The sequence below is a fragment of the Dendropsophus ebraccatus genome, chromosome 12, assembly GCF_027789765.1.
Source record: "Dendropsophus ebraccatus isolate aDenEbr1 chromosome 12, aDenEbr1.pat, whole genome shotgun sequence".
Taxonomy (NCBI): domain Eukaryota; kingdom Metazoa; phylum Chordata; class Amphibia; order Anura; family Hylidae; genus Dendropsophus; species Dendropsophus ebraccatus.
The window spans coordinates 9,077,611-9,094,188 of record NC_091465.1 but is presented as its reverse complement, the minus strand read 5'-3'; the positions used below and the strand labels follow the sequence as shown (position 1 = coordinate 9,094,188).

At 48.0% G+C, this 16,578-nt stretch overlaps 1 protein-coding gene across 1 annotated transcript in view; it reads right to left on the bottom strand.

Annotated features, from left to right (window-relative positions):
• TTC34 (tetratricopeptide repeat domain 34) overlaps window positions 1-16,578 on the bottom strand; it is a 47,938-nt gene that overhangs the window by 11,769 nt on the left and 19,591 nt on the right. The window contains exons 5-6 of the mRNA XM_069947565.1: window positions 14,315-14,588; window positions 12,183-12,397 (exon numbers count right to left, since the gene is read on the bottom strand). Coding sequence (XP_069803666.1) covers window positions 12,183-12,397; window positions 14,315-14,588 — 489 coding nt within the window. The remainder of the gene's footprint in view (window positions 1-12,182; window positions 12,398-14,314; window positions 14,589-16,578) is intronic.

Here is a 16,578-nt window from a genome sequence, read left to right as displayed (position 1 = left end):
ATCTATCTATCTATTATCTATCTATCTATCTATCTATCTATCTAAAGTTTCTATCCCTTTAATACAATAGAGGAGGAAGCAGGGGGGACATATATTTTATGGCTGATATAACTATCTTGTCGGTGCTCGGTTAAACCTTCGTCGTTCGCAGTGAAGTTACGCCTGACAAACAAACTCCAAGACATTCCGTGTAGTCGCCTGATGCCAAATGGCCTCAGAGCCGCGTTCTCTCTCATTAACATAGGGATCCTCCGGCTATAAATATTTCGGTGTGGTGGATCTCTGAGCAGAACATGGAGAGTTGGCAGAGACGCAGCTGACTGTGCGATATACGAGGGATCCGTCCTCGGTTTCTCAGCTCACACTGCATCACTGTAGGTTACATTAGGTGACATCTTCCTGCAATACATATGGGGGGGGGGGGGGTTCCCGACTTCCCCTGAAGACACATGCGGGGACGCGCGCGCCGGCCGGCACAGACGGAGACAGGAGCGGGACCAGGTAAGGCGCCCCCCGGGGCCGAACATGTAGCAGCGTCGGGTCCCTGCACAAGGGCCCCGGCAGCTGCATGGGACAGAGGGAGGTCGCGGCGGCGGCCCGGAACACGGGACGCCACCGCGGCCGTGACAGTACCCCCCCCCCTTTGGCCTCCCCCTCTTTCTAGCCTGCAGGAACCTCTTGATGAGATCTTGGTCCAGGATGTTAGCCTCAGGTTCCCAGGACCTCTCCTCAGGACCAAATCCTCTCCAGTCCACCAGGAAGAACCTTCTCCCTCTGACAGTTTTCATGGCCAGAATGTCTTTAACAGCGTAGACGTCGTCAGAGACGGCTTGTGGAGCAGAGAACGAAGACTTATCGGAGAACCGGTTCAGGACCACTGGTTTTAAGAGGGAAACATGGAAGGCATTCGGAATCCGCATGGTAGGGGGTAGGCGGAGTTTGTAGGTGACAGGGTAGATGCGTCTTAGCACCGAGAAAGGACCGAGGAATCGAGGGCCCAACTTGTAGCTGGGAATCTTGAGTCGGACATATTTGGCCGAGAGCCAGACTTTGTCACCTGGGAGAAAATTCGTGGCCGGTCTCCTCCTCTTATCAGCCTGGTCCTTCATGCGTTCAGAAGCTTTGAGTAAGGACTGTCGAGTTTGTTCCCAGATCGATTGCAGGTCAGATAACAACTCCTCCACGGCAGGAACCTCAGATAGTTAGTTAGTTAGATAGGTAGTTACCCAGAATCTGATTGACTCTCTCCACTTGCCCGTTAGTCTGAGGATGATAGGCCGATGAGAAGTCCAGCTTCACTTGGAGTTGCGAGCAGAGGGCACGCCAAAACTTAGAGACAAATTGAGAGCCTCGGTCGGACACAATGTGAAGAGGAAGTCCATGCAGGCGGAAGATGTGTCGGAAGAACAACTGAGCCAGACGAGGAGCAGAGGGTAGACCAGGAAGGGCCACGAAGTGAGCCATTTTTGAGAAGCAGTCCGTCACCACCCAAATAACTGTATTGCCCGCAGATGGAGGTAGGTCTGTGATAAAATCCATCCCAATGTGGTGCCAGGGATGGTCCGGGACTGGCAAGGGCAAAAGTAGGCCGGCAGGTCTTTGACGGGGAGACTTATTCCTGGCACAGGCTGCACAGGAAGCCACAAAGTCCTTGACATCCTGGAGGAGATTGGGCCACCAGTAGTGACGGGAGATCAATTGCCCGGTCTTTTGAGCTCCTGGATGCCCAGCCACCAAAGAGGAATGCCCCCACTTCAAGATGCGTTTACGGAGTGCGGGGCGCACATAAGTCTTCCCGGGAGGCAGTCTCTGCAGAGCAGAAGTGGCAACTGGTACTAGGCGGTCGGGAGGTATTATGTGACGAGGAGATTCCTCTTGCCCCATGACATCGGATGCTCGGGATAATGCATCGGCCTTTAAATTCTTCTCGGCTGGACGGAAATGGATGGAAAAGTTGAACCGAGAGAAGAAGAGGGACCACCTGGCCTGCCGGGGATTGAGGCGTTGAGCCGATTGGAGGTAGAGGAGGTTCTTGTGGTCCGTGTAGATGTTAACGGAATGTTTAGCCCCCTCTAGTAGATGACGCCACTCCTCCAGTGCCAACTTAATAGCAAGGAGTTCACGGTCACCAATCGTATAGTTCCTTTCGGCCGGGGAGAAAGTCTTAGAAAAGAACCCGCAGGTTCTGGTCTTGCCTGATGTGTCCCTTTGCGAGAGAACGGCTCCTGCGCCCACAGAAGATGCATCGACTTCGAGAGAAAACGGCCTGGAGACATCCGGGCGGACTAGAGCAGGAGCAGAGGCAAAGGCAGACTTAAGGCTATTGAAGGCTTGTTCGGCCTCTGGAGGCCAACGTCTGGGGTCCGCCTTCTTCTTAGTGAGAGCCACTATGGGTGCGACCAGGGTAGAGAAGTGAGGGATGAATTGCCGATAATAGTTGGCGAATCCAAGGAAACGTTGGATAGCTCTAAGTCCCACAGGGCGTGGCCATTGGAGGACAGCTGAGAGCTTGGCCGGATCCATTTGTAGACCCTGGTCGGAGACGATATAGCCAAGAAATGGAAGACTGCGCTGATGGAAAACGCACTTCTCTAGCTTGGCGTATAGATGATTGGCCCGTAGTCTTCGTAGGACCTGACGAACTTGTGCCACATGAGTCTGCTGGTCCGGGGAGAAGACCAAAATGTCGTCCAAATAGACAATGACGCAGACATAGAGGAGGTCTCGGAAGATATCGTTCACGAATTCCTGGAAGACCGCTGGGGCATTGCATAGGCCGAATGGCATGACCAGATATTCGTAGTGCCCATCTCTGGTGTTGAAAGTGGTCTTCCATTCGTCTCCTTTACGAATACGGATCAAGTTATACGCTCCCCTGAGATCCAGCTTGGAGAAGATCCTAGCACCACGAAGAAGGTCGAATAGTTCGGGAATAAGCGGAAGAGGATAGCGGTTCTTAACAGTCACCTTATTCAAGCCCCGGTAGTCTATGCATGGGCGGAGGGAACCGTCCTTCTTCTGAACAAAGAAAAATCCAGCGCCAGCGGGAGACGTGGATTTACGGATGAAGCCCTTCTGTAAGTTCTCCCGGATGTAGGAGGACATGGCTTCAGTCTCGGGCACAGAGAGAGGGTATACTCGACCACGTGGAGGAGAAGCCCCTGGAAGAAGGTCTATAGGGCAACCATAGGGCCGATGAGGTGGTAGGGAGTCCGCCTCCTTAGCCGAGAAGACATCAACGAAATCTTGGTAATCCTCGGGTAGTCCAGACAGAGGCTTGGCGTAAGCAGGTGACCTCGTAGAGCATTTGGGTTGAGGAGACCTCAGACACCTATTTGGACAGTCCTGGCCCCAACTGAGAACCTCCCCAGTTCTCCAGTCAAGCTTAGGGGTAAGTAATTGCAGCCAAGGAAGACCCAGCAGGATGTTGGAAGAGGAATGGCGCAAGACGTAGAAGGAGATCCTCTCCTGATGTAAGGCGCCCACCTGGAGGATTAGGGATACAGTCTGGCAGTGTACAGCTTCGTTAAGAATCTCGCCCGTGACCGAAGAGATAGACCGGGGTTGGGCTAGCTGGATCACGGGTAGCCGCCATCTTTGGACCAATGAAGCAGAAATGAAACTGCCAGCAGCGCCAGAGTCGATGAGGGCAGTGGTCTGGAGAACTTGCCCAGAGGGTGTCTGGATGGAGACTGGCATAGTCAACCTTGGAGAGGTGGCATTCACACCTAGGGAGGCCTCTCCCACCGGACCTAGGTGCGAGCGTTTCCCGGACGCTGAGGACGTTGGGGACATCTCTGCCGATAGTGACCAACACCACCGCAATAAAGGCAGAGATTCAGCTCCAGTCGACGGGCCCTCTCATCAGTCGTCAGGCGAGCTCGTTCCACCTGCATAGGCACTTCTGGAGACGACTGAGGCATAGGAGCAACGGGATTCTGAAATACCGGTGCCAGACGAGGGTGACGACGGGGCAGACTCAGACGCCGTTCATGCCGGACCTCCTCCTCTCTCTCGGAAAACCTGGTGTAGACTCTGGTAGCCAGTAGAATGAGTTCGTTCAAGGAGGTAGGCAGGTCTCGGGCAGCGAGCACATCCTTCACTTGACTGGACAGGCCCTTTTTAAAGGTGGCAATCAGAGCGGCCTCATTCCAGTCTAGTTCTGCAGCCAGGGTGCGGAACTGGATGGCGTAATCACCAACGGAGGAAGTTCCTTGGGATAGTTTGAGGAGAGCAGTCTCAGCCGAAGACGCACGGGCAGGTTCCTCAAAGACAGAGCGGAACTCGGCCAGGAAGATTCGGAGATTGGCAGCAACAGGATCATCACGGTCCCATAGTGGTGTGGCCCAGGCCAGAGCTCTACCTTCCAATAGGCTGATAATGAAAGCCACTTTAGAGCGCTCGGTGGCAAACTGACTGCTTAGAAGTTCGATATACATAGTGCATTGGGTCAGGAATCCTCTGCACAACTTGGGGTCACCTCCATATTTACTTGGGAGAGCCAGTCGTAGTTTTGAAGAGGCTGCAGGAGGTGATGACTGCTGAGCTGTGGTATGCTGCTGTACGGCTGCAGTCAGTTGTTGGATCAGCTGTGACTGTTGCTGGATCTGTTGAGCCTGTAAAGCGACCACTCGGGCTACTTCGCGGATATCAGGCACCTCGCCGGGATCCATGGTTGGAGCCTACTGTAACGCCAGGAGTAGTGGATCCACTGGACCGACACCAGCGATGGCACTAACCTCACCAGGGAGTGGAGTCTAAGGGGCCGCTGGTTTTCACCAGAGCCCGCCGCAAGGCGGGATGGACTTGCTGCGGCAGGCGACCCCCAGGTCGCTACCCCTGGCTTGGTTGCCAGTGACGGCAGGCGAGGCGTGGCAGGAGCAGTAGGCGGGAGATGGTGCTGGCTGAGGTCTGTAGGCGTAACCGCAGGTGACAGGCTGAACACAGGAGCAATGGTGTAACAGGGGAGCAGGAACCAGGAACAAGGACTAGGGATCAGGTAGCGGACAGGGATCAGGAACAACAGGGAGCTGGGCCAAACGTTATGGGAAGCATGTAGAGGCTCCAACACCTGTAGTGGGGCAGGGCTGGAATATATAGGGAGTGATTGGTGCAACTAACCAATTAGGGGCGGACTGGCCCTTTAAATCTGAGACAGCCGGCGCACGCGCGCCCTAGGAGGCGGGGACGCGCGCGCCGGCCGGCACAGACGGAGACAGGAGCGGGACCAGGTAAGGCGCCCCCCGGGGCCGAACATGTAGCAGCGCCGGGTCCCTGCACAAGGGCCCCGGCAGCTGCATGGGACAGAGGGAGGTCGCGGCGGCCCGGAACACGGGACGTGGCCGTGACACCCATCGAGAACACCTGCACGCTCCTCTGAGCTGTTCAGGAGAGATAGTGAACCAAACATAACATAGCAGCATAGCAATGGCTTACCTCCCTTTCCCTATTTAGAAAACAAGCCCCCTGAGCTGAGCATGCAAGTGTATGGCGGAGAATAGGAGAGGTAGTGGCTCAGACATTAACCACTAATATAATCCTTTGGCTGATTCCCCTTTTCATTATTAAGAAAACTAGCACCCTTAAAGGGATTATTCACCCAATTTTTTTTCTTTTAAATCAACTGGTGCCAGAAAGTGCCAGAGATTTGTAATTAACTTCTTTTAAAAAATCTCCAGTCTTCACATACTTATCAGCTGCTGTAAGTCCTGCAGGAAGTGGTGTATTCTCACCAGTCTAATACAGTGCTCTCTGCTGCCACCTCTGTCCATGTCAGGAACTGTCCAGAACAGGAGAGGTTTTCTATGGGGATTTGCTACTGCTCTGGACAGTTCCTGACATACACCACTTCCTGCAGGACATACAGCAGCTGATAAGTACGGGAAGACTGTAGATTTTTTAATAGAAGTATATTACAAATCTCTGGCACTTTCTGGGACCAGCTGATTTGAAAGAAAACATTTTTTTGGTGAACAACCCCTATAACCGAGCTGAGCATGCATGAGTATGGGGGTGGGGTTGATTAGCTCAGGCAGATGTCTTGATAACTCACCACAATAAGAGTAGAACAATGGCTTACTTCCCTTTCCTTATTCAGAAAACATGCTTACTCACCTAAGCTGAGCATGCATGTATATGAGGTGATCAGGGGAGTAAGTGGTCCAGCCATAAGCCCCTACCATAGGAGGATAGCAATGGCTAACCCCCTTTCCCTATTAAGAAAACAAGTACACTCGCTGGGGCCGAGCATGCACGTGTATGAGGGACAGGCTCAGGAAGAATTGCTGCCCATAGAACCCCAGCTTCAGCCTGCATATACGAGCTGAAGTCATCCTGTGACTTATAGTTCTTCAACAGCTGAAACACTACAGACCCCGCTGCATCCCGCAGGACGACCTCGCCGCTGATTTCTTTTCTCTATCGTCGCTGTGAGAAATGGAGGTCTTGGCAGATTTCCTAAAATGAACACCTGGAAAAACAACAACAAGCGACCTGTTTGGGGTTTCGGGAAGGTTAATGTAACTTTAAGAGCCTATTAGACAAAGCCTAATGGCGAAATAAATTGTGTTTGACGAACGGCAAATTAAGACAGAAGGAAATTCATTTAGAGCGAGCGATATAAGATAACAGTCATGTGCGTCAGCGGGAGATTCATTACCTCCAGACATGCTTGACAAGGTATGCAGCGCACGCTGCAGGACCGGGCCTCTGCCTGCACGCTCATCTGCAAGGATCGCATGGGAAATGGCTGGGACTCTGCGGGACGCTTAGGTATTTAACACCTTCATGGCCAGATAGATAGGAGACCTGTCGCCGAATGCTCATACTGATAATCTGGTGACTACCAAGTGTCCTGATCCAGATCCACTGTAAATCTGATACACGCATGGGTATATGATGAGTGATGATAACCTGTGCAGTTCCCCCCAACCATATAGTAACCAAAATAGAAATGGATGAGGACAGAAATAGCATAGGTACAGAGAAGGTAGGTTAGACACCTTCAGCAGGGAAAATAGGGATGTCGCTGGCACTGACACCAAGTAAAAGAGTATATCCAAACAAACGTCCCACCAGGCAGTGGTGTTTAAAAAATATGTTGGGTTAAAAGTTATATGAACAACGTGTTTCGCACCTGTTCCTGCTGCTTCATCAGATCCATTAACTGGACCTGATGAAACAGCTGGTAGAGGTGCGAAACAGCGTTGTCATGTATGAGTGAAGGAGATTGTTGCCCCCCCCCCCCTAAAAAAAATAAAAAATAAAAAAGTTAATATAAATCCTTGACTACTGATCTGCTGTAATCTGTTTCAGGTTAAGAGATTAGAGATGATTGGTCGGATCTGATGAAGCCTGATGCAGATGCGAAACACATCTTTGACTACTGATCTGACGCAATTCTCACCTGTATCAGGTGCTTCATCAGCCTCACCTGAAACAAATTAGAGGATATCGGTTGGATCTGATGAAGCACCTGATACACTTGAGAAATAGGTCGGTCATATAATTTTTATTGAAGGGTTAAAGGGAATCTGCGGGGAAATGTAAAAATCCTGGATGGTCATCGGTGTGGGGGAACATAATAAAGAAGCTATGCTTACCCATCCCTATGCCCCCACAGTGCAGCGTAACTAGCTTACTTTTACCCTATAGTCTCCTGGATGCTTCCTGCAGTCACTTATGGGCCCCATATTGATTGGATCATAAGAACCTATTAATAGTTCTCCAGGACTACTGGTGTCCTATTCTTAAAGGGACAGCATCATCAGAAAATTACTTATTGTGTAAATAATTTTTTTATGGTAAACATTTTTAAATAATTTTTGGTGACATTTTCTTCTAATTTTCAATTTTTCCATCTAAAATTATATAATAATCCTGATATTTTGCAGTTCTCATTCTCACCACTGGGGCTAATACTAATCTGAGACTTCCTGTTGTGTCTGTGGTGATAAGAGGAGGCTGCTGTTAAGTGATCTGTACAGCATTGCAGCATCATGTGACACCAGTAGATAGGGGAGACAATAGCAGCTCCCTGTGAAATGACCTCTGCACAGGTCACAGAGCGCGCTCAGTAATGTCTCACATTCATCTCAAGGGGAGAGACTATTATTGTCTATGTCCATTAGGCTTACTGTAAAGCATGTCACTAAATGCTGTTAAGAACAGCCCAGGCAATATGGCCGCCCCCATAACAACGTACAAATAGTGAAATAAATAAAAATTACAGTCAGAAAATAGAAACAGATTAGAATATAAAAATAAGTTTTAGTATCTGACTCTAATCAGTAAAAGAAAATTCAGGTCACACATTCCCTTTAAGGCCCTATTACACTAAGTGATTATCGGCTGTATTTGCCCGATTACCGGCTGATTATGGTTTGCCGTAATAGCTCATGTTAAAAGACAACGTTCAGCCGACACGCACTAAGTTGGGTGATCATTGTCTTTCAACATGGTCAATAAAAATGATCACAATAGGGATGGTCTGCTGCCTGTCAACCTGTGTAATAGGAGCGGTGAAAGAAGACCATCGCTCTCTTCAATGAGCAGCCTGGACTATCTAAAGATTGTCTGGGCTGCCCTCTCGTTGCTCTGCAGCTCAATGTCATAGCACAGGCAGCGAGCGGGGAACAAGAGGACAGGCACTCACTTTCTCCTCACATGCTGTGTAAGGGCGGGTTCACACTACGGAATTCTCGCGGACAATGTCCGCGGAGTTCTGTCAGCTGTCCGCCCGTGCGGACAGCTGACGGAATTCCGCGGACATTGTCCGCGAGAATTCCGTAGTGTGAACCCGCCCTAATAAGGCTCTTATACAGGTTATGAAGGGGTACATCTCCATCCCCGACACTCAGCTTTTCCATAAACAGATATACTTAGAAGCAAAGGTCTCCAGTTCCTCTACAATCTTAGTGGGGAATGCTGCTTGGGTTCTTTGAAGGTTGTGAACGTCATCACCGATGGGACTGAACAATGATGGATGTGTTGTCTTGGACTGGAGGCAATTCCAGGAGGGTGAGAAAGATCAGAAGTGTGTAGTCATGTATGCACTGAGGTTTCCTCCCATGTGATGAGTCAACACTCCAGGGGGTGAAATAGATGGAGGACAGGTCACATAGTAGTCACGGGTGCTGTTCAATTTATGATAGAGCTATATCTATCGCGAAGCACTGGATGCCCTCTATAACCTGTGAACGGCGACCCAAAAGGTCATTGGACCAGGCACAGTTACACGTAGGCCAAATGTGCCCCTCCATCTGGTGCTGGTACCCATAAGGTTGGTGACGCCCGACATTTTATGGGCCCCCACTTTCCTGGAGATGGGAGTAACCATCAGGCTAGGCCCTGACTCCCCTACAATCTCCAACATAGTAACATAGTTAAAAAGGTTGAAAGAAGACAAGAGTCCATCAGGTTCAACCTAGGGAAACCCTACTGTGTTGACCCAGAGGAAGGCGAAAACCCACATGAGACAGACGACAATTGTCCCATCACAGGGAGAATATTCCTTCCCGACTCCAATGGCGACCAGAATAATCCCTGGATCAGCGTCCTATCACATGTAATCTAGTGTCCATAACTTGTAATATTATGTTTATAGAGAAGCATCCAGGCCTCCCCTGTACTTATATAATGAATCAGCCATGACAACATCATGTGGCAGAGAGTTCCACAGTCTTACTGCTTTTACAGTAAAGAATCCGCGTCTGTTCTGATGCCCCCTTGTCATTGTTACAGACCTAGGAATAAAAAGATCACTATAAAGATCTCTGTACTGTCCATTCATATATTTGTACATTGGGATCAGATCGCCCTAAGACGTCTTTTTTCTAGCGTAAATAACCCCAAGCTTGATAACCTGTCCTGCTCCTGTAACCCACCCATTCCCTAATGACCTTTGTCATCCTCCTCTGCACCCGCTCCAGTTCAGCTGTTTCCTTCTTATATACCGGTGCCCAAAACTGTACACAGTATTCCATGTGTGGTCTGACCAGATTTATAAAGAGGCAAAACTATGTTCTCATCTTTAGCATCTCGGCCTCTTTTGATGCATCCTATGATGTTATTAGCCTTGGCAGCTGCTGCCTGGCACTGATCACTTTAGATGAGGTTACTTTCCACCAAACCCCCAGGTCCTTTTCGGAAGCAGTTTTACCCAGTGTTTTATTATTTAGCACATAACTGTACTTATTATTTCTACGGCCCAAATACATAACCCTACATTTATCTACATTATAAATCATCTGCCATTTATCTGCCCAAGCCTCTAGCTTCTCCAAATCCCTCTGTAATCCCTCTGTGATTACTTTACCCAGTTTAGTATCATCTGCAAAAATGGAGATTCTACTCTACAGCCCCTCTACAAGGTCATTAAATAAGACTGAAATATCTATGGAAGGAAGTCCAGCAGGGCAGGGGGGATTCGCGGCAAGGCGGGGAGGAGGCATGGTCTCCTCCCGTATCTGATTTATTAAAGGAGAAGCCTGGGGTTTTCTAAATGCCGGCAGCCAGCAGGGTAGGGTGGGGAAATTGATTTCAAGTAACAACTTACCTCTCCCCGTGCCCGTGGTGAGTGGCTGCGGACCCCCACCGGGCTCCGGCATCTTCACAGTGTCCACGTCATGACCCGGCATGACCCCTCTCAGCCAGTCAGTGACTGGGGTGGGACGCTGCTCCAGTCACTGATTGGCTGAGCGGCCAGTCCATCATAACTCAAGGGAAAATCAGGTTGTTTTTTCCCCCCAGGCTGTCCATACACATAAATGTTCACGTCTTCTCTGCGGGAAGGGATGAGGTTGGCCGTAGACAGACTGCTGTCGTAGCGGCTTATCCCTCCCAGAACAGTAGGGTCGGGGGTTAAAAATCTCTCCCTTCTAACTGCTGTTAAGTGGATAGGCCAAACTATTTGGCCTCTCCACTCAATAATACTCCTGATGCTTCTATCTACCAATATGTTCTGTTGGTATAGAGTCGGAGGCCCCCCATAATCTTACTGTTGACCAAACTTGAAAGTGGTAGTGGGTTTGGGGGGACAAGAGCATTTTTTTTTGTCTCAAGCTAGCCTGTGCCAATCTAGTCCCTTTACCCCTTGATTCACCAAAATCCCCTCCCCCCCAGGCCCAATGAATCCTGAGGCTCCAGCTGAATACTCCCCCAGCCTTTGTTCTCCAGTAGAATCCGCTACCGCTATTAACAAGGTCGTCCAAAAGAGAATATTTTTATTTCCTACAAAATAAAGAGTTTAACCCCAGTCTAATAAATCAGGGAAATGTTTCCACTAAAGTCACGGGCAAAAATTCAAAAAATTCTACAAACATTGATTTAATGGGATGTTATTAAACACTTTTACTGCATCGGCCTCCGGAGCTCAGCTCCAAACTGGAATTCCAATCCAGAACCTTTTTCTTCCCTTTTTTGAGCCTTAGAGTAAAATATTTGTTTGGTGATTTTGGGTCCTGATGAGGCTGCGGGCTGAGTCCCCGGCCTAAATGTCAGTAAACAAGGAGTCATGTTCTAATAGGAATAGGTTCAGGGATATCTTCTGCTATGCACGCCCTGATGTCAGTAAAAGCCCCATTACACAAGACGATTATCGGCCGTATTCGGCCGTTATGACCGTAATCGTCTTGTGAAATAGAAAGTAACAAGAACAATGTCAGCTGATCGTTGCAGTAGTTTGTCTGTCTGCACTGACTGCAAAGAGAGCACTGTGTCCGACAGGGGCAACACGGCCGCTCTGCTGCCACCAATGGCTGTGTCAGGAACTGCAGGGCTGCTTAAGCCTTCATCCTGGCACAGTTACAGAGGCCACACTGAGCCCCCCCTATTGTATATTGCATATTAGGAATAGGCATTATTCTTCTGGAAGCAGTGCGGGGGATCACGCAGGCCGTATACATATATACATTTATGCGGCCAGAGGTCCCCTCCCGCAGTAGGGTATGTATACTGCAAGTTGGTAAGGCACAGGGTAGTAATATATGCCCGCAGGGACAGACTATTCATGGAATCTGTATACGTAAGTCAACTTCAGCGCACTACATAGGACTGCATAGGAGCTGCGTACACAAAGCGGGCGGAAATTCCAAACTTCTGAAAACTTACAAAGGTTCTCCTTCAGAGAATCCCTAATACTAGCCGTCCATTACAGGCACTTCTATATGAATCGGTGTGGTTACCTGCGAGAGGCTTTGCCGTTCCCTTTTATCCAAAAACTTCACAAGCATTTCCAGTTCTCCGGGGTCTCTAGCAGCCAAGGTGGAGAGCTCCTGAGCCGCTGCCAGAACGTTCCGGCACTTGACGTGGAGCACGCCATACCTGGCTTTAGCGGATTCATCTATGGCGGAGTTAGTGAAAGACTTCTTCAGGTGCGTGAAAGCTTCTTCATATCTCTCTAAAGGAAGGAGACAAATGTGATTACTGAGAGTAACGTGTGATCAATCTCTTACAATGCTGCTTTTTGTTAGGATATTGTAATATAAATTAAAGGGGTACTCTGGTAAAAAAAACAAAAAACATTTCAAATCAACTGGTGTCACAATGTTATATATAATTTAGTTCAATTTAAAAATCTCCAGTCTTCCAGTACTTATCAGCTGCTGTACGTCCTGCAGGAAGTGATGTATTCTCTCCAGTCTGACACACTGCTCTTTGCTGCCACCTCTGTCCATGTCGGGTACTGTCCAAAGCAGCAGCAAATCCTCATAGACAACCTCTCCTGCTCTGAACAGTTCCTGATATGGACAGAGGTGGCAGCAGAGAGCACTGTGTCAGACTGGAGAGAATACACAAAATGCACCACTTCCTGCAAGACATACAGCAGCTAATAAGTACTGGATAAAACTTTCTCACATCAGTTAATTTGAAAGAGAAAAAATTCCTCCAGTTCCTCTTCAATTTCCAATAGCGTTCCATTGAATTCTATATGCAATGGACCAGAGATGGGGGCGCTGTTGCATTGAAATCTATGGTAACAAGAACTTGGGATTTAAGGTGAAAAATGGTACTGCAAGTCACATAAATGTCTAGTATCAAACAGAATTCATGATTATAAAACAACGCTAATAATAATAATAATAATACCCTCCCCAATGAGCTGATTGATGGGCGACCCATTGGTGTGCACTGTAATCACTGGGCATTCATGTAATACAAAGACGAGACGGTTGCGGCCAAATCTTTATAGCGTTCTCTGACCCTTAATATACAAGGACATTTCTTCTCAGACACATAATAAACACTAAACTCTCTAATCTTCAGTTATGATGTCGGCTATGACGTCATCGTTCTCTCAGGACATATTACTTATGGGCTCTTACAAGTTCTGCTTATTCACAGTGCCCGGCGGCTCAGTCCATCTATAAAGTTGCAGTCATCTGATCTTGTGGTGAATGATTCACAGGGTTTATGCGTCTGAGATCTCAGGTTTGTGTGGTTGTTTACTGCTATTTATAGATTTTGTTCTCTTTACATTTTTTTCCATTTATCGGCTGAGGCCGGACTACGTCTGCTAGTGTGGGAAAGAAGGATCGGCCATGTTGGATTTCAATGGCCTTTTGTTCTTGGGGGGACAAGTTACCACCAGTGGTGCCTGGCAGCAGCTTACCCCTCCTCTTGCCAGCTCTGCACTGTAGCAGTACCCCTGCTATACTTTTCTCTTTAGAGCTTTTCTCTTTGTCTCCCCCTCCTCCCTCCTTCCTTCTGAGACGGCTGATGTAAACAAGTCCCTGGCAAGCTTTATCTGCAACATTGTAGCTTATTTGTAATGCTGGGAGGGATATACTGAGGTCAAGTTGCTAATGAACTCTCTGTGATTAACCCTCTCAGTATTACATATTATAAAGTTGCAGATAAAGCCTGCCAGGGACTTTTTTTCTTAGATTAGCCATCTCAGAAGGGAGGGGGGGGGGGAGGGGGAGACAGAGAGAAAAGCTCACACACAGATGTTTGTGTGCAGAAAGCAGCAGCTGAGAACTGGGGGAAGGAGACTGAAAAGATAATAACAAGTATGGAATAAATTGTTAGTCTCACCATGGGCAGCAACATATGCAATGGTTTGTTTGAACAGAATACCCCTTTAAATAGCCACTCTTGCATGTGACCGGTAGAGGCAGACGCCAAGTGTGGACTTCTCCTGGTTCATTCCCCAAATCTGTCGCGGTCTAAACATTTAGACCCCAAGTTAACATTTGATATGTCTGTATATTTGATAGTGTCAGAGCTGAAGACAGTAACAAGCATCAGTTTTAGCCTATGGAAGACCCTTGGGTTAACCCTTCACAGTCATGTGATCATTAGTTCCTCGTCTTACCTTTCGCTATAAGGATATCCGTATACAGCACATGGATTTTTCCTTGCATTTTGTCTATGCTCCAAAGTGATTCTGCGATGATCTCCAAGTCCTTAAACAAGGGGTCGCTGTGCGGGCTCCGACTGGCGCTGAGTAGTTGGGCCAGACCGTTGCGGCAGTAGTCGTGCAGCCAATCCACCACCTGTAGCCGAGTCTCGGAGTTCAGAGCGCGGATCTCCTGGACGACGTAAGCGGCATCGGCTCTGAGGGCCAGCACCATGTCACACATCGCCTCCTGTGTGATCACAAGACAATGGATCAGTCCTGGCCAACAAACACATGACTATCCTAATGGTACTTGACCCCTGGCTCGGAGCGGGGTGAATGATCTATTGTTAGCACAGGTAAACACAACACCTGGGTCCACGGCCACAATTTATAGAACTGTAGTGGAATTTTTTTTTTCCATTTGAAAATGAATCTTGTAGAATTTTCCATTAAAGCGGAACTCCGGTTTACATTTTACCTTTCAAATCAGCTGGTGTCAGAAAGTTATACAGATTCGTAATTTACTTGTATTAAAAAAAATCTTCAGTCTTCCACTACTTATCAGCTGCTTTATGTCCTGCAGGAAGTGGTGTACTCCCTCCAGTCTGACACAGTGCTCTCTGCTGCCACCTCTGTCCATGTCAGGAACTGTCCAGAGCAGCAGCAAATCCCCATAGAAAACCTTTCCTGCACTCCAGACTGGAAAGAGGACACCACTTCCTGTAGGACATACAGCAGCTGATAAGGACTGGAAGACTAGATATTTTTTAATAGAAGTAAATTACAAATCTCTGGCACTCTGTGACACAAGTTGATTTGAAAGAAAACATTTTTCACTGGAGTACCCCTTTAACCCTCAAAGGTGGACATAAGCCTAAGGAAGCTGTGTGCTCTTACTTTCTTTTTACATTCTTTAAAGTATACTTGTCGCAAAAAAAAAAAAAAAAATAGTAAGAAAGAAATTATATATATTTTTAAGATAACAACAGGCTTTGTGATTTCAAGCAGTTTTGGAATATACTCGCTTTATTAATATTACTTTTTTCTGTGTTTAAATCAATGTTATACATGTGGCCACTAGGTGTCTCCCTTCCTGTCACACTGTGGTCCATGTTCCCTCTTGGTCTTTTCTCTGTTTAAAAAGAGACCAAACACAGGAAGTCTCCGTCCTCTGCACATGGAAAGACGCCAGTTTATCATGCAGGTTGTATATTACCTGAGGGCAATTAACAGGCTATTTATATAACTGTGTTTCCCCGAAAATAAGACACCCCACTGTCCTTCCAACTAGGCCAAAATACGGCATCCCCCTAAAAATAAGGCACCCCCTGTGAGTAAGGCCGCTAACCACCTACCTCACCCAGCCCGTCCCCCGCACTCACCTAATCCCCTTGTGGACCTCGACATCGGCACCGCAGGCACACTGTTCTAGGGCCTCCGCGTCTGTCTGCACTACCCGGCGTCACGCCACACATACCGCCATGCAAACCAACATCCTGACGTCATGCAACAATTCAGTCAGTATAATGTCACGGCATGGTTACAGAGGTTTTGGTGCTGTGTGACAGGAGAGCTGACCATACAATGCAAGCACCCCCAGGATTCTCTGCTGCTGAATGTGGACGCGTAGCAGCTGTACTTGTGTATAGTGAAGACTTCTCCCGCTCTGTGCACACTCAGGAATGGCTGTCAATCCATACCAAGCCGTGTCTGTGAGTGCAAAGGACGGGGACTTCCTATGTTTGGTCTGTTTTTTGAACAGAGAAAAGACCAAATATCGTCACAGAGGGAGCACGGAGCACAGTGTGACAGGAAGGGGGACACCTAGTGGCTGGATGTATAACGATTTGATTTAAATATAGAAAACTTTAAAAATAATAAAAAAAAAAGCTTAACTGCTTGCTATCACAACCACTTGTTGATTTGTAAACAAAAAAAATTAGGAAAGTGCCTGTATAACAATAGATACCCTTTAATTATTCACAGCAGCACAGAGTCATCAGCATGTCTCGGAAGTGGGAGGAGCCAAATCCTGAGCCAATCAGGGCTTCTGGACAATAATAAATCACAGTATTAATCAAGAATTCAGACAAATCTCTGCATTTTCTTTCCCTCCTGAATTCGCCGTTAATACGTTTATTTTGTCATTTGATTAAAGCTTCTGGATCAGCGCGTCGCCGTCCCCGGAGAAGGGCGATAATAATAAGTGAGAGAAGTGGCGTCTCCTCCTTAATTGA